This window comes from Haliotis asinina, chromosome 9 (assembly GCF_037392515.1).
Source record: "Haliotis asinina isolate JCU_RB_2024 chromosome 9, JCU_Hal_asi_v2, whole genome shotgun sequence".
Lineage (NCBI taxonomy): Eukaryota > Metazoa > Mollusca > Gastropoda > Lepetellida > Haliotidae > Haliotis > Haliotis asinina.
Genome location: NC_090288.1, coordinates 25,941,518 through 25,965,552, shown reverse-complemented (window position 1 = coordinate 25,965,552; position 24,035 = coordinate 25,941,518). Strand labels below are relative to the sequence as shown.

Below are 24,035 nucleotides of genomic sequence, written 5' to 3'. Positions count from 1 at the left end.
TGTAAACACAAAAGTAAACCAAAGGGTTTTAGTGTCTGCACTCGTTTACATCGAATACGGATACAGCAGTGAAGTGTCATCAGCTGGCCGTTTCAGCTGGTTCCCATGGTAGCATCTGGAGCTGCTCATTTGTGACGTCATTCTAATTTTACGTCACAATATGATTTGAATGATGTCACCACTGTTGATGACACAACAAAACAATTGTTTACGTGTCAATACGCGGTAAATAGTCTTTCAGTTTCCGGGAATCTAATACCATTTGATCATGTTTTTCAACCAATCAGATTACAGAACACAGTAACTTTTGGTTTACAATGCGCAGTGAATAGTCTTGCAGTTTCCGGGAATCTAATATCATTTGATCATGTTTTTCAACCAATCAGATTACAGAACACAGTGACTTTTGGTTTACAATTCATAATGTTATCTGTCAAAATCGTAATATATATGTGTGTATGTCATAATGCCATAGCTTTAGATAGCACTAACACCGTAGCGTCAGGTGGCACTAACGTCCCAGAATAAGCAATTACGTCACACTTTCAGCAGTTATGCGACAGGTTTGAGCAGTTACATTGCTTGAGCATTAACCGCGTGAACAGTCCCGTGACAGCCTCAGCAGTCACGTCACATTTTGAGCAGTTTCGTCACACTTTACACAGTCACATCACACTTTGATTTGAGCAGTTATGTGACAGGTTTGAGCAGTCTCCATATTGACTAAAACGCGACACCCGACAATGCGACAAAATATATGTCCCATTGTCGTCCTTTTCTGGTTACACAACACCAAATGTTTTCCCATAGACTTCTATAGTAACCTTATTATTATTTTTCTTAAATATCCAGGCTATCACCAGCCAATCCATGTAGATAGGGATACAGTCTGGCCTTAAAACTACAATAAAACACACATTCTGTCCAACTTGTCCGCCTACTTTTCCCAGCACAGGAAGCGGAACACATCAACCCTCCATTCCGCACCAAATGTCACCTACTTGAAAATGTCGGTGCACACATAAGCATAAGTCATGGCGATAAAAAATGACAGCACTGAATACTTAAAATGGTAGTCAGTTTTAATTACTGGAAGGGTGTGCTTTTAAAACACATAAACATCTTACACTATTTCATCCAACCACAGGTGTCACAGGCCTCTGTCCGTTTGAGTTGTTGAGTTGAAGCTCTTCTTGAACTAAATGCAAATCTTTACTGTGTTGCTTTATTGTTATATATGTTGCAAATGTATTTAGCCAGTCAAGTGTGTTCTAGCAGCAAAACAAATTATTAGCCCATCTGTTCATTGTAATCACGGCACACTGTGCCCCTGTCATTGAAGGCGGGATAATGTGTTGTGCAGAGTTATGTCTCTAAGTCACCCCAGATGACTATAATCATAAGTTAGAATCCCAGCACCTTACACGTTAATTACTTTGGACATTTCGTCGATATCAAGCTGACAGGTTGTAAAAAGCTGATATAGTGTTAAAATTCAGGCCACATCTGCAGACGCATCAGGTAATATCCTCGAATGGGTCACCATGTTCGATTGTGTGGCTTCTGACGCAGTTTCATGGTACAGTCCTGTCCGACGCTGATGAATTTGTTCTGCCTCTGTTCAGACAGCAGTGGATGGATACCAGATAGAATGAGATATCACTTAACCATCGGACACCTCAAAGACAGTAAAGGTGGGCTTTGAAAGTGATATTGGAAAAACGCCATACAAATGGACTGTTATTATGATATACTATCCAAAACACGACGTAAACGAAGATAAAATATGCTAATGCTACTGATTGAATTATCGCCATTGATCGTTGTAAGCAGGGAGCCCCGGCCTGCCCTTACAAGACGCTTCAGTGTCCGCCACAGCACCATATCCTGGTGATGCTATGCATACAGCGATAGATGTGGTTTGGGTGTTCCGGTGGTATAGTGGTGGGTGTAGTTGTGTCGTAATTAGTGGTGTCTGTGTTGCGTCCCATGTTGTGTCGGTGGCCGTGGTGTCTATATGTAGTGGTGCATGTGGTGGTGGTACCCCATTCATTGGTGGATGTGGTGGTGTCTCATGCAATGCCTATGGTGGTGCGCAACGGATTGGTGAATGTGATGTCCGATGTTGAGATTTCTCACTTTAAACAAAAAGTAAACCAGACATAGTGGAATTAATATTGCGAATCCACGTAATTTTATCTTGCCAGTTGAAAATTTAAGTCTTAGAATTTTAATTCAACTTAGGATAAAAGTTGTTTAACCGATCAAATCGTTCTTACTCGTTTGTATTCCCAAGGGGTAAGCGCAGCAGTTAGAATAGTGAAACAAGAGGACGTGCGGTACGTGATGAGCGTTAGCTTACATCAACCCAACTTCTTCACGGCGTTTTGTTTACAGTGCATACCCTCTTGTAACACAAACAGAGAAAGTGATTTGGAATTATGATCGATTTTTAAACAATTTTCATCATAAGTTGGAAAAAATTCTGAGAATTAGATGCTCAATTGGCAAGGTAAAATTATGAGAATTTGCAATCTTAATTTCACTTTATTCGATTTACTTTTTTGTTTAAAGAGACATTCATCGGTACGTTTCACGGCAAGTGAGTGAGTTTAGTTTTACGCCGCACTCTGCAATATTCCAGCCATATGGCGGCGGTCTGTAAATAATCGACCAGATAATCCAGTGACCAACAACGTGAGCATCGCTCTGCGCAGTTGGGAACCGATGACATGTGTCAACCAAATCAGCGAGTCTGACCACCCGATCCCGTTAGTCAAATCTTATGACAAGCATAGTGCGATGTGCATATCCAGTGGGATTAAGGGGCGGTGGGGTAGCCTAGTGGTTAAAGTGTTCGCTCGTTCCGCCGAAGACCCGCGTTCGATTCCCCACATGGGTACAGTGTGTGAAGCCCATTTTGTGGTGTCCCCCGCCGTGATATTGCTGGAATATTGCTAAAAGCGGCGTAAAACTAAACTCACTCACTCACTCCAGTGGGATTAACTATGTTAACAGAAGTCAACCTCCAAATTAACCCCCGAGTCTATGCCTGTGTAGACGTTTTCTAGCCTTGTGTTAGTCAGGCTCATCCTTTATGAACAACGATGGGATAATTGTTTGATCGGGCCTCTAGAAGTTGGTTTCTCAACTTGGTTTACTAGCTTCATCACCAGTCTCATTTATTGTTCCTAGTCTCGCACTGTCCTCCCCCTATTATATACCAGTTGTTATCCAGTTATATGTTGTAGTTAATGTTAATCTGTTGTCTCTCAAAACACACTATGTATATATACTTCTAATTACATTAATGTAATAGTTAAGTCTACAAAGATACCTTTAATTTTGGTTCTTTTTCGCTTTTTATCTGCCATCTTGTCAAGTATATATTTATATATATTCATATTTATGTGTATTCTCATGTACCACCGTTGTTGGCGTTTTGAGTAATAAATTGAATTGAACTGAACTGAATTTAATAATCATCTGGCTTTATTCACTCATAGCTTGATAGTGATGTATTTAATGTATGTATGAAACGTGCTTTTGATGCTATATCAAAGGCGCTTAAACTGTATGTACGTAAATATGTTTTCCTAAACTATTTTTGACACGTTCCCCAGGTTTACTCCCCGATTTCCAAAAGTTTGTTTATCCTTTTTAAATTGGCAAGGGTAAAATGTTGCACTAAAGTGAGCAAACTCTAATGATAAATTTCAGCGCAAGCTGTTCTCTCCCTTGTCTACAGGTAAATTGCATTCGACAGAGTTACCTGCCCGTGTCAGGTAAGATCCCTTGTTAACACATGGCGGCTGTTTGATTCATGCGTGGTGACACAGTGGCAATGGCGGCGGATATTGTGGTGTTCATGTGAACTGGTCGTCTTAAGTGACCAGTGAGTTCTACTGCCCCGTCCCATTTCCTTACGTAGTGGCGGTAGCTTTATTCTGGACGGTGGAAGAGGGCGATTTCGCTCCTATGTCGGCCACACGTACAGTCAGAGACAACGGAAATAGGTTGGGAAGTGGAGAGGTCGCATAGTCTGTCCAGTGATCTTACTTCTCTGACCCGTCATATTGTGTTGCACTAGTGTACTGCCCAGTACTGGAGATACATATAATTCGTGGGGCAGTGGATTAGTTTGAGGTAAGTCTCTATGTTGTGTCTATTGAAGGTTTATTTATGTTGATCCTTTTTCTCATTTTGAGGCCCTCATTTTTAATTAAAGAATATTTTCATCGCAAGCCTTGTTTTACAAAGAGAGGAGAGAGTTATACCGTTAGTCTACTCATGGTATCTTCTTGACGTTATTTGATGTTGGTCCATATCACCACCACGAATAACCTGTCCCTCGTACTGTCAGTGAAGCCGTGTCATGTTCACAGCACCGTGTCGCAACAGATGTCTATCAGAATCCTTATACATATATAATGTATGTCTGGTCTACATATGTTTGTCGAATAAATGTTTATATATTCAGTAAAATCTTTTATGGGGGAAAGCCTGTGTAACGCTGCTATAATCGTGTGCATGTATACAAAGTCGAAACTAGGAAATACCAATCCCACCCCCGCTGTTTGTGAGTCACCCACAATGGATGAGATTATCTAATCGAAATCACCTTTCCGATAATACCCATTCAAGTGTTGAGCAATGTTAAGACCTGTCACGGCGTGTGTTTACTGTTTGCGTTCAGTCGTCCAGACCAAGGTCAGACTTACGTAACTGGTCAATGTAGCCACCGGACCATTACAGAGTCACAAGGACGGGCATTTTCCCAGAACTCAGACACCTATTCTTAAGGTCACGTCGATCATTGATGAGCAATATTCTGGTCAGAATTGACAAATATTTTATTTATCTATTGACTCTTAGCTCCTGGCTGTCAAGGAGAATTTGTTTTTTGCTGATATTTAGTTATTTACGTTGTCGTGACATATCCTCAAAGCTGGAAGCATTTATCCCGTTTATAACCGGATATAGTCGTTGGAAATCTATACAAGCGCACTTGATAATAGGAGAAAAGATAACGGTTAAAACATAATGACAGGTTATTTTTATATTAAAGATAAAATGAAGAAATCACGTATAATGACAGATTAAATTTTGAAATTATGTTTAACTTTTCAAAAAATCGTGATCGTGGTGATGTATACGAACATCTGCAAACGCTGTGTACTGACATTGCCACTGGAAGGAAGGTCATCTCCGAGATTTTACAGCGTATGGCGGTGAACATCCGACTTGATAAATAATATCAGTAGGTCCAGACGTTGACAAACAGAAATCCTGCATTAGATCTGCCCAGTTAAAGTGCTTGTTCTTGGTTAACTCAGTATTTAATCCACGTCTTTTATACACAATCACTTTATCTTTTTTCTACAATAACTTTGATGTCGACTTCCGTTTAATTTGTTTTCAAAGTAATGGGCCTTGTTTCGGAACATTCTTTTTCCGGTACTTTTTTACCGAGGTCTTAATAATATAATTCCTAGACTAGCTCATGTCATCGTGGGATGCTTTATGTAACGTATAATATAACTGTAGTCATTTCAGGCGACTTTTATATGACCATTTCAATGCACCATTATGTCATAAAATCTTTACATAGGTTGTAAGTATGACAGTGAAAAACTGAAAACTAAAAAAAAGCATTTTTGAACCTTTTCACGGCGGACATTTTTACCGTACACCTTTGTATTACGCACTGCCCACAAGAGATCCCCAAATAATCATTATCATCATCACCATCATCATGACGTAATACAGAGGCCATGTAGCAGTAATGCCAGTAATACCCAGATAGACCACCTGCCGACCTAACACCCCAGGGGTGTACAGTGTCAGACATAGCAATGTGGACAATGTTATTGTTTTAACAGATGACTCATTAGAATGGTATGCTGTTGTACACAGTATGCTGGTAATGGTAATGAATGTGTGTTTCATATATACTGCACCTCTGCCGGAGTAGCATTTATATCATTAACATGATTAATGTTTGAACATAAAACTGACACAAATCCTTTGTTGTGGAGGTTTAAAAAATCCCCATCTAAACTGAAATGGTATATATTTCACAGATATAGCAAATAGAGCAACTGAGCTCAAGGTTCAGCTTTTTAAAGACTGAACAGCAAAAGGAAGGCAGCTCTGGCTTTTTGTCAAGTTTTGAAATAGAAGACATAAAGACGAACGCTTACTTTTATGAGATTTCATTTTTTAGACACATTTTTCTTTTGCTCTTCAGTATATAGAGAAGGATTTCTGTATTCCTATACAGCTGTCTACAACAGTTATGTAACGGTTAGGAAAGATCCAGTGTGATGTAATCTTGGATCGTATTTGTAATTATCAAAAGACTTACGTCAACTAACTAAAATATCGCTTTTTTACGGATATGAAACTCGCCTGATGGAAGAAGCTATGAACTAAACGTTGGTCAGGTTAGGCCCAAATAGCATCTGTGGTAACAAATCTGAGGTTGCCAACGACTCCACAGTCCCTCGGGGCCTTGTTGAAATTGAAGATTATAACACTGAGATGAACCCACTACTCGAAGTGCCTTGCAAACTGGTTCATAAACAATTAGTCCAGTGCCTCGTATATTTTAGTCATGAGGTTTTCAAAGTACTTTTCTGATCTTTAGGATAGGATGCTTAAGAAAGTGAATATATGAAACTAGTCTCGTTTGGGATGACTTTCATATGGAGTATATAATTATACAATGTTAAATTGTGAAGCGAGAAACGTGATAGTGTTGTGTGTATACAACTACTTATCATTCACATTGTATGGATTGAATCCTAAGTGTATAGAATTATGAGGAAGCGTGTAATAGGCGTAAATGAGAGAAACACTGAAACATTTATCATCTGTATCATAACAAACTTATTTTCACCATGATGTTTAAGTCCAATTTATGAAGTCGTTTGGCATGTGTATGAGGGGTCGTATGTGTTTTATAAAGTCTTAGTATTTATCTGAGCACGCATGCGTAATTAGCTAACACGCATCAACAATCTCCTTACACTTACATGTATATCTAGTTTGGTGTATACAATCTGTCTATATATTCATCTGGAATAACTTGAATAACGGAGTTTGACGCCCAAACTGACAAAGTCATGCCTTTATGACGTTTGTTAAAGTTAGCTGGTGAATAATGAAGTAACAACATATATGGATCGCCAGACAATCCACTGATCAACAGCATGACCATCGCCCTACCCAACTAGGACATGTGTCAACCCAGTCAGCGAGTCTGACCACCCTATGCTGTTAGCATGATTAGTCACCCCTCACGGCAAGCATGGGTTAATGAACACCAATTCTATAGCTATTTTTTACTTTTGAGGTGTGTACTTGAAATGGATGTTCAACGGATGCGACCCGTGAAGGTCCCTTTGTAGAATAGGCCTTCAACAACCCATGCTTGCCATAAACTTCTACTATGCTTGTCGTAAGAGGCGATTAACGGGACCGGGTGGTCAGGCTCGCTGACTTGATTAACACATATCATCGCTGATCGATGTTCATGTTGTCGGTCACTGGATTGTCTGGTCCAGACTCGATTATTTACATACCGCCGGCATATGGCTGGAATATTGCTGAGTGCGGCGTAAAACTAAACTCACTCACTATCAATGGGTGGCGACTTGCTAGGTTTGTTTCTCAGTACCCTGAAATCCAAGACGTCATTTTATCAACCACTGAGTTCAACGGTCCATGTTCTAACAGTATAGCCCTCTTGGCATGTCGAGAATCTTGCTATGGTTCTTGAAACTACAAGCATACGTCCTGTGTTGGTCGTTCCCCACAGTATGTCATGACAAACAGTGATAGAACCGTCGCAATCTCTGCTTTTGTTGTGATCTTGTAAAGTTGACCCTGAAATATAACACTTTATCTGCACAGAGCAGTCAGGTCCGACTCACAGATCTCCCAAGTCAGACTGTCCTGGTGAGCGTCAAGGATAGTTGTGTACTTGATATACAGAGAGGACGGAAATAAAAATCATGTTCTCAAAGTTTCTAGCCCTTGTCGCGTAAATTGTTCTATTCCGCGCAAGCGTCCCACTCAAATCCGTTAAAAGATGTTACTTGTTACCGTTTCCTGTGTTCGACATTATTGGAATGAAACCTAGTCTTTCTTAGTAAGTACAACATGTAGACAGGGACATCTATGGTATGTCGCTTAGTGACGTCACAATGAACAAGATACATTAAATAACGGCGTCAGCAACTACACATACATGCATTCACGACACAGTGGATGTGAGAGAATCATGACCGCTGCGTTGAATAATGCTTAATGTCATCTCCTTTCCGTGTGCAGTAATCCCATGGGAGTTGTTAAATGGTACATGTCTAATGGTGCACGTGACGATTCATGCTTTGCTATCTGATATCCCATGCATGATTATTTTGTTCAAATGGTGATCAGTGTTTCAGTACCTCATCGGGTTACCCGCGCAGATCCGGGTTCAACAAACACACGCTTGTCTTAACGGGACAGACTTGGTTGACACATGTCATCTTGTCTCAGCTGCGTAGACCGTTGCTCATGCTGTTGATCTCAGTATTTTCTGGGCCAGACCCGATTATTCATAGACCACCGCCTTTTACAAGTACTTATATGTGGTAAATCTGCGTTGTATAAGCTTTCAGAAAATAATAATACGAGAGCAAACTTAAAACGTACTTGGGCGCATTATTTTTACATCGGTAGAAGTGACCCGGCCCTCTATTAGTCTTGTTTTCCTATGATCATGCTTCAAACAAATGATATAGTCCTCAGAAGATCTTGTTCATAACTTTGTACTAATTTATAACATCCTCTTTGTTGTAATGCAAAATATCTGCATATAAATTACGCACGCTTCAGACAGTCCAAATCACAAGAAGGATGTTTTTGTTTTGATTGAACGATTTAGTTAGGAACCAGTTACCTCCCATTAATGACTCGCTTCCCCAGTCACTTCTGTGCGAGACGGTTAGCGCAGTTTCGAAGAACGTAAACATGTTTCAACACAATAACAAGCAGGTGTGCGTTGGTGTACATCAAAAGCTGCATATATATTTTGAATCTACGATGAATGAGCTTTCAGAAAATACTAAATGTAAGTTTCTGAAAAATATGGACATTCGAAATTCGCTGTTGAATATCGTCAAATTTTGCACATTTTTGTCATTTTCTGACCATTTAATGTCCTCTTTTTATGTTTTCATTAATGTCATCCAATAACTTGAACATCTATCAATGACTGTGGCAAATTTTGTTTAATTATGTTCATAAATAACACGTCTTTCTGTGACATGTAGAATTTCTGTCTGTGATCATGCAGTCACGCGTATGAGTGACCCCCTCTCAGGTAGTCACTTGCACACGTAACGGGAGACCGTCTCGCATACACGTTACGTCCTCTACTGTAGATATAGGTGGAACATTGTTCAGTCCCGCGTTACGAAACAAATAAACACAAAAAGTCATTTGGTTAAATTTAAAACATACCGTCGAGAGTAATAAGGGCGAGTAACGTTAACATCCCGACAAAGAAGAGGTACTGATCCCGTATTAGGTCATTATAAAAATATTAATTGAAAATACTTATTTTATATGATGAAGCCACAATTGAGGCACTAACTTCCTCCATGCTTCAGATGGAAACCGCTTTTTAACATATTCTGTGGTCCCTTATATCATACATATGAAGTTGTCTACCATGTTGCCTGTCATGACTCAAGCACATACCTCCTGAACAAATTGTCTCCATTGAATGAAAAACAATGCCGTATTTCATAGCCACACACTAAATCTGTCCATGTTATGGTGAGTGGGTATCTGCAAACAGACTTAGTGGCTAAAGCTGTTAGGTCAACAGTTTTATGACGGGAATACTTCACAACTGTGCAATGAGCTCAGCTGATAATACTGTACTGTGTTCAGCTAATATAACTGTACTATGTGTTCGACTGATATAACTGTACCATGTGTTCAGCTGATATGGTTGTACTGTGTTCAGTTGATATGTACATGTAGAGGTTAAAGGTCACATGCAACCAAGAAAACATAATTAAAACACAATTATCACTTATTCACGACATATAATATACATTGCTGCTTGTAAAAAACAAATAAACAAAACTATAAGCGTACAATCGCGATTCAAAAGTGCAATATTTTGTACTTGGGCTCACTTCCTTCGAAACGAAGCCCTCGGGAGAACGAACCCAGTCATAGCGGGTGGGGTGGCTGGTTTATTTGCTGATACGCTGAGGGCTCATTGTGTGTACAAAAAATGATCTGTTTGATGGGCATTTTAGGAGTCACAAGAAAGTAAGATTCTTTATGGATAACAACTTCTTTTATTGTAGTTTATGCGTCGTTTCAGGATGGATTCATATATCGCTGTCAGACAAAATCATATACACTAGAAGAAGTTGTTATCCATAAAGAATGTGTATAGATATGTTGGGTTTTGTTAATATATGTTCTCTGTTTGATCCAATCAAAAGTCATCTCAGTAGAGATGGTGAACTACCGCGTGGCGGGAAACTGTCATTCGTCCAAGTACAAAACTGGATTTGAAACTAGCAAAAGTTTGCACCAGTTTCCATCAGATCCAGTCATCTGAGAAAAATGGATATAGTTTGTTTTCAACCCACAGACATAAAAGCATGTCATGTGTACAAGTATCACACCTGCCTAATTACATAATGTGGCACAGACAGGACTCGCACGCAATGAGTCATAAATCAATTTATTTTGTTTATGGCGTATATCCTGATAGGTGTAAAGTTTAAATTACACGTGGTCAATGATTGAATCCGTGTATTGCATATTGTCTTTAGAAGGCAGGCAGGCAGACATATCGGTGTCAATAAACCAGACATTGAACTTACTCTGTGACAGAGGCTGCTTACCACAATCAACACGTTTTTTTTATGTAACGAGTAGATTATTTACTTGTTTGTGTACACAACCAAGATTATAGTACTGCTCACGACCTTATACTCCGGGCATGCATACTGTTTCAAGCTCCGCGAACCTATTTACTGTGCATGCGTTATTGGCGCAGCACAGCTGTTGAAACCACTTGGGGGAAATTTATTGAATCGTTTGAACTCCGATTTCGCGGGCTTTTTTCATCGCGTTTTTTTCAATTTTATAGGCTGAACTGGCATTTGTGATTATTTGTTTTGGTAAGTGCATACCAAAAGGTATCCACAGAATATTCTGTTATCCAAAGTTAACAGAATCTGCAAAGTTGTGTTTTACGTTGCATGTGACCTTTAAACAATTCAGTTTTATTAGATATCCTCACTAATGGTTATATATAACTGGCCCGTGATCAGGGTGCCTATCCACAAAGCGTTGGTAACGTTACGACCTGTCTTACTTCTATACGTCATCATAGCCGGACGAATGTCGTAGCGCTACGAAGACTTTGTGAATCGGGGTTCAGCACCTTAGATCACAAGGCGACATCCACAGTTAGGACGGCCTTGTTGCTATAGGTTACATGTTAATACACCGGGAAGTATTCCACAAAGCAGCGCTACGAACGTTTCTGTAGGAACATATGAGAAATTCGTTGCCAATGTTGAATTCGAGACATTGATAAACCCAAGTTCACTGCTGTCACATTTATGACATCTGACTATATTATATCTGACTGTAGGGTTATGCACGACACATGGCCTGTACGGTCACTGTCATTAACAGTACTACAGGGTGAGGATGTAGGGCTGCTTTCACAGTGACAGAGGAGTATGTCAGCTTCCGTCCCTGCCTTCGCAAACGTCAGCGTCGCGACACCACTTGTCGATGATAACGCTGGTGATGTAGGCGTCAGATTGTACAAGTTACATCACTCACCACCGTGTCTCGTGTGGGACAGATGTCGCCCAGAACCTGTTTACGTCAGATACAAACGATTGTACATTTGCGTACACTACTATTCGTAGAATAATTAGTATGTCCAGTTTGACTAATAGGTTAAGTCGCAATGCCAAGTTTGAATATAGGAATAAAATGTTGTATGTGCCTCTTAATAAATACGACCCGTGAACATCGGGTTGAATTTGATATCTTCCATGCTAACACCAAAGGATGGTCAGGCTTTTTGACTTGGCTGACACATGTCATTGCATCCAAAATTCATACATGGAAGCTCACATTGCTAGTCACTGGTATATTTGTTCCGGAGTGGAAGATTTACAACCTCGCCATGTTATATATGTGTCTAGCATACTGCAGAATACGACGTTAAACAAACAAATGTCAATAAATACTCCCGACAAAAGGGGACAAGTGGTAATTTGGCTGTTACTTCAATATGAATTACAATCATATATTAACGTAGATATGTTCGTGAGTACTTGTTTCGTTTTCTGCATCTGCATCACTGTCAGTATTGAAATATATTGATGTATACATTTATGTATATTTTTGTATTGTATTACCGTTACTATTTAAGCTATCCAGGAGTGTTTATTTCCTATATTCATACATCCGGATTAGTGATGGCAGTCCATCTTGCTTGTAACATGCAGGTTGTGGAAACTCAAATTCCGCACAGTGGTTAAGTCGATTGTCAGAAGACAATTCCAACCTTTAACCACTAGACTACCCAGGAACCCCCCAGCAGTAAGATGCTGACAACAGGTTGGGGTGGTCGGACGCGCGGACGTGGACAACACATGTCATGGTATCCGTGTTGCGACGGTCAATGCCCATGATGTCAGTTACGTAAGCGTGTGGCTCAATTACTTACATATCATTGTCATAGAGCTGTAATATTTCCGTGTTCGACGTTAAACATCAGACACACACTCAAGAAGGTTTTAGCAGGTCTTCCAGGTTTCGGCACATGCACGTGTTCGTTATAGCGTAATTAACTGGACACTAGTTTTCTCTTCGTTCCAGCTATACACCTTAACGATGTCGCCCCGCATCCGACGTGACCACGACGATGACGATAGCAATGACAGGTACGTGCACATGTATAATCTGCAACAGGTTCATATCACACATCGTTCGGTAACTTTCCGTTCTGTAGTCGTACTGTGGCTTCCGTGATCTTATGAGGAAATGTTCAATATGATTTGCTTGATTATAGCTGGAAGGTTCAGTATGTGAATACCTCTGATGAACTGCAAAGGGCTTCATTTGGTTTGGTTTTGTCTGTCGACCACTGGATTGTCTGGTCCAGTCTGGATTATTTGCACACCGCTTCGATATATGCTGGAATATTAATCTTAGTTCAATGAAGTCTAACACGGAGAGCAGCTTTAAATACAACTGGTCTGTATTTCCCGCTGTATCTTCAGGGTTCGCAATGCAGTGAACCTACATCATCGCATCACTTCAACGGATCTTGCAGAACCAAATTAACCCCCATTTTTAGTTTACGTTTATTGAATCGACAAACGAGGTGAGGAAGGGAGGTAACTGAAGGATAAGGTTAAGGGAGATAACACTTATTAAGGACTCCTAGAATCTGAAAGAAAGCTTTAGACTGCTGTCTCCTGGAAGATTCTGAGGCTTCCTTTTGCGTATCAGTCTGTCTGCCTATACTGAATGTCTTGAGAACCGAATCATTATCAAACGAATTGAGCGCCATATCGTTCGCAAATCACATCCCCATTGCTACGTTAGACCCAGTAGCAAAATCAGTCAAATGGAAATTAAGGGCCGGGAATTTGAGATTGTAGGAACCAAGGGGATGGACTCAAGGTGAAGGTTTATGGAAATAAGCCCGGAGTTATATATGAGACACGTCGTACCCAACCATAACTGACACTGTTCCAGAAGCGAGGCTGAATACAGGTTCCGACCTCGTAAACTCCGGAGATGTATCAACGACGCGTTGAAAACCCCACTGCCTGTGGAAGGCTCAAAGTAAGTACAGTTCGTAAGTCAGTAATTTTGGTACCCAGTATTCCGGGTTCCACTGAGGCCTGCAAATATTCGTGCTAAATCAAGCAACAGCCAGTGTTTGAAAGTTTGAGCAATGTCTTCGGGTGCGATGGCACTCATTTTGAGTACCGGATAGTCGTCAGGGCCTTAATTAGAACTCTTAGCACTAAGATAGTCGTAAGTTAATGTTAATGTATGGCACTTACGACTATCTTGACGATAAGAGAGCTTCGAAAATATAGGCCAAAGGCCTAAATTTTACGGAACTCTCTTAGCACCAAGATAGTCGTATGTTAATGTATGGCACTTACGAAAATCTAGGCCCTGGACCTATATTTTCGAAGCTGTCTTAGCGCTAAGATAGTCGTATTTTAATGTTAATGTTAATGTATGGCACTTACGACTGTCTTAGCGCTAAGACAGCTTCGAAAACATAGGCACAGGGCGTAGATTTTCGAAGCTCTCTTAGCGCTAAGATAGTCGTAAGTGCCATACATTAACATTAACTTACAACTATCATGGCGCTAAGAGAGCATCGAAATTCTACGCCCAGGCTCGTAATCGCTGCAACCTGGCAATAGATATGAAAAGCCTCGGTAAGACAGTCATAAGTGCCATACATTAACGTGAATTTATGACGATCTTAGCGCTAAGAGAGCTTCGAAAATCCAGGCCCAGGCGATATACGAGATACGACTATCGTAAGTCTATGTTAAGCATGTGAGTTACGATCATCTTAGCGTTACGATCGTTTCGTGAAATGAAGTCAAGCACATATTCTCTCGATACACATTTATGGCAAAAGTAACGGTGACAATTCATCTTTGCAAATTGTTTACGCGCTTACTGGAATTTGTAATCCCATTGTACTGACAGTTATGACGTCATTCCAGTGTATGTGACGTCATGGAGTTATGTGTCCTGAAACAAATATTGTATTTATTCAAAAGATAGATAGCTGTATGTAAACATACTTTCAACTGCCTGGTATATTCAAGGCACTGTTTTGTAGTGAAACTGAAACCTGCATGAATGACGACATGGCCCGTGTCCCTGTCACAACACGGGAGAGACTTCTCCGGAGGGAAAATATCTTCATTGAAATGGAAACGTAAGTACATGTATCATGCTTGCGATCAGGTAATATTATGTAGGTCATGAAACGTCAAAAGGAGTTAATCAGAATACAAATGAAATGCATTCGAGTTTGTTTATCTGGATGGTGTAGACGCTATAATCTTATTATGGTATGATCTTATTATGGTATGGTATGTAGGTTCAACAACTGCCTGTGCGATGTCCACGCAGCCAGCGATTACTGCTTGTTCAACCTCCTCATCGTACAAAAAAACGAGACGGTATTGGAGACATGTCTTGGGAAGCGGGAGTTTAACGCACACCTGTATCACCCAACACGAGACGCAAGTGAGTTCCTAAAAGGATCATTTGGCCAAAATTGTATGGAAAGATATCTAACCTTTTGAAATATGTGTTTTTCCCGTTGTGGTATAATGTTAAGTGTATTTATTAGTAGGCTAGTTCATGTTCTCCATGAATTATCAGTCCAGACTCAATGTGATATTTGACTAACACAAGAGTTTGTTTCTGTGTAAATGTCATACATACAGACAGTCAGTGATCAGTCTTACCCTGATTCCCATCTTGTAGATTTCACCTGTGACATGAGGCGGTCCGGGCGCAGAATCGCGTGTAGACGGAATGATGTGCCCGTCCCCCCGCGGGAAACAAGGTTGGTGTAGCGGACAACTCCCTGACGTCACTAAACTCATGTTTGAACAGGCTTTTCGCATGCTGCTGTGTGAGTGGTTTGACCAAAGAACAGCCGTTCTTGACAATAACGCATATGTTTCAGACCTAAAATTTTAATCACTTTGTTCTCTTCATGGAAGACTATGAACTGCCCATGAAGATCCTGGGTAGAACAGGTCTTTAGCAACCCACGCTTGCCAGAAAAGGCGGCTGACGGGATCGGGAGTTCAGACTCGCTGACTTGGTTGACACATGTCATCTGTTCCCAGTTGCACAGGTCGATGATCATGTTGTTGATCTCTGAACTGTCTGGTCTGTTTACAGACCGTCGCCATATAGCTTGAATATTGCTGAGTGGGGCGTGAGTTGCGTAAAACTAAACTAACTCACTGTAAAATTGGTTACATATTTATAAAAGCATGCTGTAAAATGTGTGCTGACCTGACTCTCCATTCAGATTTCAGTATGTGCTAAACTGCATGGGCGAACACTTTCCCGACTTCAGCTGTAAGTAGTTTATGTAACAGTGACACTTCTGTAAATACCGTAAACCGTCATCCATCCATCCATCCCATCCCAACCCATCCACAGCTCCCATCCACCCATCCCAAGTATTTTCTCTTTCTGTTTACGTTAAACGTTTGAAACGTGATATATTTTGCTGTGAATCTTCAATACATCGCAAGTCGTTTTGAGCGCCATCCTCTGATAAATGAAGGCATGTCTTAAGTCGATTTTGTTGTACTTGACTTACTTTCATCTTCATGTCAGGCCCAGTCACGACGGCAGCCCCTCCAGGTTTGACGACGGCGGCGCCCATGACACAGACCCGGGTTGCCATGCTAGTGATGGCCCTCTTAATCAGCCTCCTCCTGGGTGTGCTGGGGACATGGCTCGGCATCTTCTGTTGGAGAAGGAGGGGCAAGAGGAGACGTATCAGCAGGTGAGAAACATCCCGCGGTAGGAGTGAATAGTTGATGTAGAGGCTGCCAAGACTCAGCGGATAATGCGCCGTTCTTACCTATTTATGTTGAAATCCAATGGTTTGATCAAATCCTACCATAGTATCTGAATGATATGAGACCCGAATACTTAGCAAGTTGACCCAACTGACACAATTCTGAGTTTCACCCTTTGTCAGCTGAATCATGGCTGTACACAGTTCTCATGGCTCAGAACTGAACCTTTGGCCAGTTCACTGTTGTATGGGTTATGTGTTTGTAAGATCATGACAGATGCCTCTATATGAGTATTTTTATGTGGATATTCCAGACCACTCCCCCCTCTGATGCCCCGCCCTGAACACTCCAGCCTACCCAACCTATACGACGAGGACTATACGGAGGAAAATATCTATGATGTTGTCAAAGCTGTGGTAAGACACTTACATGGCCATGGTCATCACCTATTATACCACACTCTAGACGTTATGAGGCTGCTTTTGAAAGCTGTGATCTGTAATGCATATGTCGCTCTGTAGCGTAAAGGGTGGTAACTTTGATAGGCTTAAAGAGCTCACTTACAAGGACTACGGATACTGAAGATGCATACGCCTAAAGCGTCTAACTCGTATTTTATATGTTATGGAATGAACATTGTCAGTGTTGTGTATGTGGTGTAGTATAAACAGAGACTTGTATGAACAAACCTTTCATATATTGTAATGCTTACATCTGATTTTTTCAGGATGAGTCTCCAACGTCCCACCCAGTGCCTGATCTACTGAGTCGTGTTCCATCTCTCCCACCCATTACGCCTAGACCTCCTTTAGACCACAACAAAGACGCTAGGAGTTCCAATCATACTGAATTCTATGAACCTTTGTTACGAGATCCCAGCGCATCTCAGATCAGCGATCACACTTCACCGAAGATCCCTGTCTCAAATGAAGACACGGGGGGTGAAGATTATCTGCCCTTGTTACCTGACAGAAACAGTCGGGAAATACCGGAAACGGAGACAGTCAAGCGCTTTCATCCTTATGACACACCAGATGAGTCATTCATACAAACAGAAGCAGAGGATGCATCCATTACTGTTCCGAAGATCGTGGAAGACCAGGATAACAAACCCTCCGAAACAAAACCTGAGTACTATATCCTGGAGCCACCTGGCGGAGAAACTCGGGACGCTAGTCTGAATCAGGAAGACGCAACTCCAGTAACCAAAGAGGATGTAACTCCTGGTACAGATAAGGAAACATCTCAAACGGTCGTGGAAAAAGAAGAAACAGCAGCAAAACCAAGTGAATCTGACTCGGACGGATATGAAATACCTGTGTCTCAGGAGGTACCGGCTTTTGACATTGCCTCTTCTTTTAGGAAGGGACCAAACACTGACATAATGCACCATACGAATAAAGATGATGTTCTTGATGTGTGATACAGCAACACAACACATCAGGTGGACATCATGTTGTAAATGGTGGTGATGACACCTCCAACAGACCAAAGACTGAAGACCTTTTAAATCGTTACCTGACATGATAGCACTGGAATATTGCCACATCAACGATTCACCTCTTTCCTGCCTTGTTGCATAGTTCCCATTTTGCTCAGTACTTCAAAGACATCATTTTTATATATGTCAGTCTTTGACGGTTACTTGTGTATGTGTATTGTTGACTGTGTATGTGCTCTCCCATGTTGTGATGTGTATAGAATTGTACAGATGTTTTGTATGTTTCTGTGTAAATATGTTACGGTATAGTTAACGAAACAGAGATACGCAGGAAATTGAAATGTTTCCCCCATACGCTGGGGCCATTTCTGTAAGTTTTGGTTTCGTCTTGGAACATAAGATGTTTTTATTATTTTTGATTGATTTGCGTTCTGTATTTCATGAAAGGTCGTGCTATGATTGTGGCATCACCATTTTTATGGATCCAATAAAGTGAGAATGATTTATAAGTCCTATCTTGTGATGCTGCCAGTACAGTGTTGCACCGTTTAGGTTTAAGCGAACAGATGCGGCACATGGATTAGGTCATATGTTTGAAAACACTCTATGGTGTTTATCTCAACTATGGCAGCATTACAGAATAGGTTTGGTCCTGGCGTAGCCATCCATCCATCGAATCCCACACGTTTCATGGAGGAGAGCTCGTGAAACAGAGGGCCATGTCTGGTGGTTAATGTTGTGCTGTTCAAAGAGTCTGCAGCAACACCTGTCACATACCTGTCTTTGCAGATAGGGTAGGACAGTGGCACTACCACACTGAGCTACCACGGGACCACAAACACCTGGCACTGTCGAACCGTTGGCCCCTGTTTTACCCCGGCTCAGTCGAGCTATCATCCTGTATTACCCCTTGTAAAGTGAAAGGTCGGTTTTCAACGTCTCCTCCGACATTTTGTTCGTGTTTCAGTTAGAAATGAATCATGTTACTTTGGTGCAATCTGTCCAGATCTGTGCTATGTACCCACTGTCACTATGTGTAAGCACATATCTTGGCGCGGATTAAAGTTTTTTTTAAAAAAAAATGTGAAAATAATTGAGGTGACCCCACGACTCGAAATGCTTCACAGTACTACACAACATGACAAGGCTGTACACTTCGGTGTCCCCTGTGGGATATACCACAATAAAGAACTGGTAGGTATTATGAGTGGTGCTCGATAGTCCAGTCACCCATGGTTTTGTTTACATTAGGTTTAACCGATTGCATACGATGGTATCAAAGCAGGCGGTTGGGTGCACCCGTCCGGCCTCGTCATAATGTATTTTACTTGTACTTTCGAGCTTCTCAAAAACTATATTTTTTAAATCATTAATCCTCGCAAAGACACGAAGGCCTGCGTGTGTACACACAGAATATACACTAACTAACCGTCGCAGTATTGAAAGACAGTTTACAACAGAATGGGGAATGTTTGCACATGAATGATTAGAATACTGAACAGTGGGAAGAGGTTTAAATTCACGTCTCTCAGATGCCCTGACGTACAGATCCATCAACAATCGCCTAGTGTTTTACCTGCAAATGACGTAAATAGTACAAGTATGGCATGTTTTGATTTAGGGACGAAGACAGAACATATAGAACATTAGCCACCGTTAAGAATATTAAGTTCTGAGGTGTGTTGTACTGATGTGGACAGCGCCAACAATCAAACCCCAAGAGCTCCTCTAACGCACAACACCACTCCACTGCTTAGCTTATATAGCGTTATAGGACCACCAACCCAGAATCCTGTGGAAAGTCGGAATCTGCTGTTAAACAAGCACCAACTAACCACTGTCTGACGTAACAGCTGTAAAGATCGTGTGACTACGATCCGGTTTTTAGTTGATAGTACTCTATGGTTGTCATAGCATCAACCACTGGTCTATCTCTCATTTCAAGATTTTTATGATCTAGAAGTAATATTTTTTTTCTCTGTATAATCTTCCGTCGTACAATCACAGATTTGTATCTCTCCAACAGTATCAGGGAAACAAAATATAGGATTAACAGTCAGACTAAGTATTTCCGTGTCAGCACAATGTGCAAATGTCACGATACAGTATACCTTTAAGCAACAAGTTCATTAGCAACGTGTCGTATATAGTATCACCCTGTGCATGTATAATTTATGCAGTGACGTACCCCTGCTTAGATAGTGAAACCGTATACAATATAATTATTTTCCCATGAACATGTACCTAACTATTTCAGAGTATTTCAGAGATATAGACGCCAGAGGCTTGAGCTGATGCACATTCTCGAAATGACTGGGATATTCGCGATTGGAAACATTTCACATTATCACACCTGCCCTTGTTACTTAAATTTCCGATGTGAACTAGACTGGTGTTCTGGCTTGCTGACTTGTAAACACATGGAGTAAACAACCCTAATGCTACACAGATTCAGATCAGTTAAATTAGTGGCATATTTCCTACCCATGCGGATACCAACCTGTCTTGTTCTGTTCCCAGATTTGACCTAGATATCGTCACTGAGATTAATTTTTAAGTGCCTTCATCGGAATACCTATGAATTCATTTTAAGTAAAACATATTTCCTACATTCATCTTAAACTGGGACACACATTTCAAAAGTGTTTTCTCAAAATCAATCGCTTAGTGTTTTGTATTACTAACATATCCGTATGTACATGGTTTTATTAATGTTTACAGTTTCGCCCTGGTCCAAGATCGATTAATTCATAGTAAATGTTTCAAATTTTAGATGTCCACAGGGAACCAACTCCGTCGTCTAACACATTCCCTAAATATGTGTAAATATGCTTGCTTGCTTGATTTGGTTTTCCAAATTTCTGGATTCCTTTCTTGGTGGTACAACTGAGTAGAGAGAGTGTATTTGTAACAGCGAAAAGATGACGTATCATTTTCATACTTCTTTTCAAATGAAAAATGACATAACACATTAGCATTACATTTTATTGTTTGTAAGCACATGTATGAGAACCTCAATCTGTGTAGATAAACGATAGTCATTTACATATATCTGAGCATGGTGTTGAAGTGATGCTTGGTAAAAACCTGGCGGCGGCGTCTAATGTGCCATGCATGTTCATAGATGTCTCTAGAGTCTTCAGCACATGCCACAGGATCTATCTAACATGGTCAGTCAGTTCCATGGGGGCCTCATATTTGAAAACATCGATTATGCTGCAAAGAAGAAAAGTTCTTAAGTTGCTATTAACAGTATAAAACCGTCCAAAATCAAATCTTCATTACACCTGACGGCGTCTTACTAACACGCTTTGGAAACAGGTCAAAACACTTCAGTGCAATAATACAGGACAAATTTTATGGACAGCAACTTCTTGAGTATATTTTCACGACGTTTCGGGGCTTTCCCTAGCCCCCTCATCAGGTTGAGCTGAACTGAACAGTAAGGCTTAACTGTTAACTCTGCCCATGACCTAATAATGCTTATGACGTCACAGTGGTATGACAACATGATACCAGAAGCAAACAAGAATACTATGACAACATAATAGAATTAGTAGTGAATGGTTACAACTAACATGACTCATAGAGTGAATACATCTTATTTTGAATATATGGTAGTGTTGTTGGATTAAATTAGAAATCCTAATTAGAGATCCTTATTATACCAAATTGTAAGTTTGGGCATGTACAGAGATTTATGATAAATGTATTGCATGTACACAATGTAAAGCAACACTATTGAAGTACATAGAAATTATTGTTCATCCCTAGGTGCCCTTGTCGGACTAATCTTCTACTGACGATTGACTCAAGAAGTTTTCTTTTCCGCCAATTGTTGACGTTGGACGCCAAGATTTGAGAGTGTTGCCAGTTGATAGAGTCATTTTGATTTTTAACAATGTGTTCTGTATGGTGGCTGATTCAGGCCATCGCTTTATCTCCCTGTAAAATCTGTTCAACATAGCGACAAAGCGATAGTACGACACGACATTGCGATACGGCGACACGATATAGCAATATTGCGATACAGCCAGAAAAACAAAAGCGAAAACCCAACACGATATAACGATAACACGACACGAAGTGGTGATGTCACGATATGGCGACAAAGCGATACTGCGATACTGGACTATCGAGCACCACTCATAATACCTACAAGTTCTTTATTGTGGTATATCCCACAGGGGACACCGAAGTGTACAGCCTTGTCATGGTGCGTAGTACTGTGAAGCATTTCGAGTCGTGGGGTCACCTCAGTTATTTTCACATTTTTTATGAAAAAATCTTTAATCCGCGCCAAGACATGTGCGTACACATAGTGACATAGTTTATTCTTGAGAAAACTTCCCAATTTTTAGATATTATGCTGGTTTTGCTGTTAATGTATGAATGTTAACATTAATATTTTAATTGGTTTTGAGGTTTTTTAAACACAGTAAGCTGAACTGTACAGTGTGTCCAATTACTACTCACCTTGGACAAATTCAAAGCGTGATGCAAAACAGGGAAATCCTTGAGGAAAATCACTTTCAGACTGGGGCATGTCTATCACTTTCTTCTAGTGCTTTAGTTTCCCCTTCAACTTCCTGAGGGTGATTTCTACAATAAAGATTACATAACGCTGCAGTATGCTGAAGGTACACGTACTTAACAACCGTAGAGATGGTTTGTTTTGGTTTGTTTTTTGTTGTTGTTTTTGTTTTTGTTTTGTTTTTTGTTTTTGTTTGCAAAGAGTCCCAGATACAACACTTATGTTATATGAATACACCGGGGAAGTCCTGCCAGGCCGACATATTATCCAAATGAACACTCAAACAGGTGCGCCAGACTTGCCGCTGTTCTTCGGTATAATTAACGCCAATAATCATTGTTTTGATAGTACGGGGGTGGTGTCAGCTGATGACGAGTTCGCCACTTACTGCACATACTTTTCAAGAGTAAATTCTAGCTCATAGTTTAAACCATATGGTTATTCAACACTCGGTTATTCAACACTGGTCGCCTTAAGAAGTCTACTTCAAAGGTTCACCCATGTCGGTTTAAATTCATCGTATTTTAGAAACTGGAGCAAAGGAACAATGAAACCCTCTTTCACCAGTACCTTGATGGAGACAAGAGGCCTCCATCGAAGAAGAAATACTATAATTTGGATACCCGGTTCTTGACTTTCAAGGACAGACATTAAGCGCCAACCGTATCTCTCCAATGAAGTTCGTGGGGAAAGTTGAGGCATGCTTGCATTTTGCATGATAAAAAGCATGACATGCAAATGCAATAAATGTATAAATGTGATGGATTAATTGGAATGTCTGAATGTATTTAATAAATGTATAAGACGTGTTTCTGATCTCATATGAAAAACACTTAAAATATATGTATTTCATATGTAAATACCTCAAAATGTATGAGAAAGTGCTTGTGAATGATACATTATGAATAAATGAACGAACAGATGCATGAAATGTACATAAACTATGAATAAATGAACGAAAAAAAGTATAAAATCTACATGTTTGTGCTGTGACGTAATGCAAATACAGGTTGGAAATAAACCAATCATCTTGACAGGCGTAAATAAGTTTTCCAAAACTATTTCTTGACTCGCACCCCAGATTCAATCCCCCACTTCCATTGTTTCGCTTATCCTTTCTAAATTGGCAAGGGTAAAATGTTGCGCCAAGACGACTCGCTAGAAGGAGGCAAAGTGAGGAAATTACCCCAACTGTCGGCCTGGTAATCCGTTTAATATGTTTGTACATTCAATGTGGTAGGCGGGATGCCCACAGTTTGTACCGTTTTCTATGCGCTTATGACAATAACCTAGCCCCTAATTTCACTACAAATAGTCAATGAGCATGAAAATAAATGAATATCATGTAGGACATTGACTGTGGAAATAGCTAACCGTTTCCCTTTGCTTTGCAAATGGCGACAGTGTC

General features: G+C 40.5%; 1 protein-coding gene across 2 annotated transcripts; it reads left to right on the top strand.

The window, feature by feature from the left end:
• Window positions 1–3,740: 3,740 nt before the first annotated feature.
• LOC137297052 (uncharacterized) lies at window positions 3,741–19,175 on the top strand. Of its 2 annotated transcripts, none has more exons than XM_067829006.1 (10): window positions 3,741–3,785; window positions 12,931–12,995; window positions 13,816–13,905; window positions 14,936–15,034; window positions 15,200–15,348; window positions 15,592–15,673; window positions 16,151–16,200; window positions 16,465–16,636; window positions 16,966–17,068; window positions 17,380–18,602. In XM_067829006.1, the coding sequence occupies exons 2-10, from the start codon at window positions 12,946–12,948 to the stop codon at window positions 18,073–18,075; spliced, it is 1,491 nt and encodes a 496-aa protein (XP_067685107.1). In that variant the 5' UTR covers window positions 3,741–3,785; window positions 12,931–12,945; the 3' UTR covers window positions 18,076–18,602. The 2 variants fall into 2 exon arrangements, with proteins under 2 accessions (XP_067685107.1, XP_067685106.1); XM_067829005.1 differs by having other exon boundaries at window positions 3,743–4,146; window positions 17,380–19,175.
• Window positions 19,176–24,035: the final 4,860 nt, after the last annotated feature.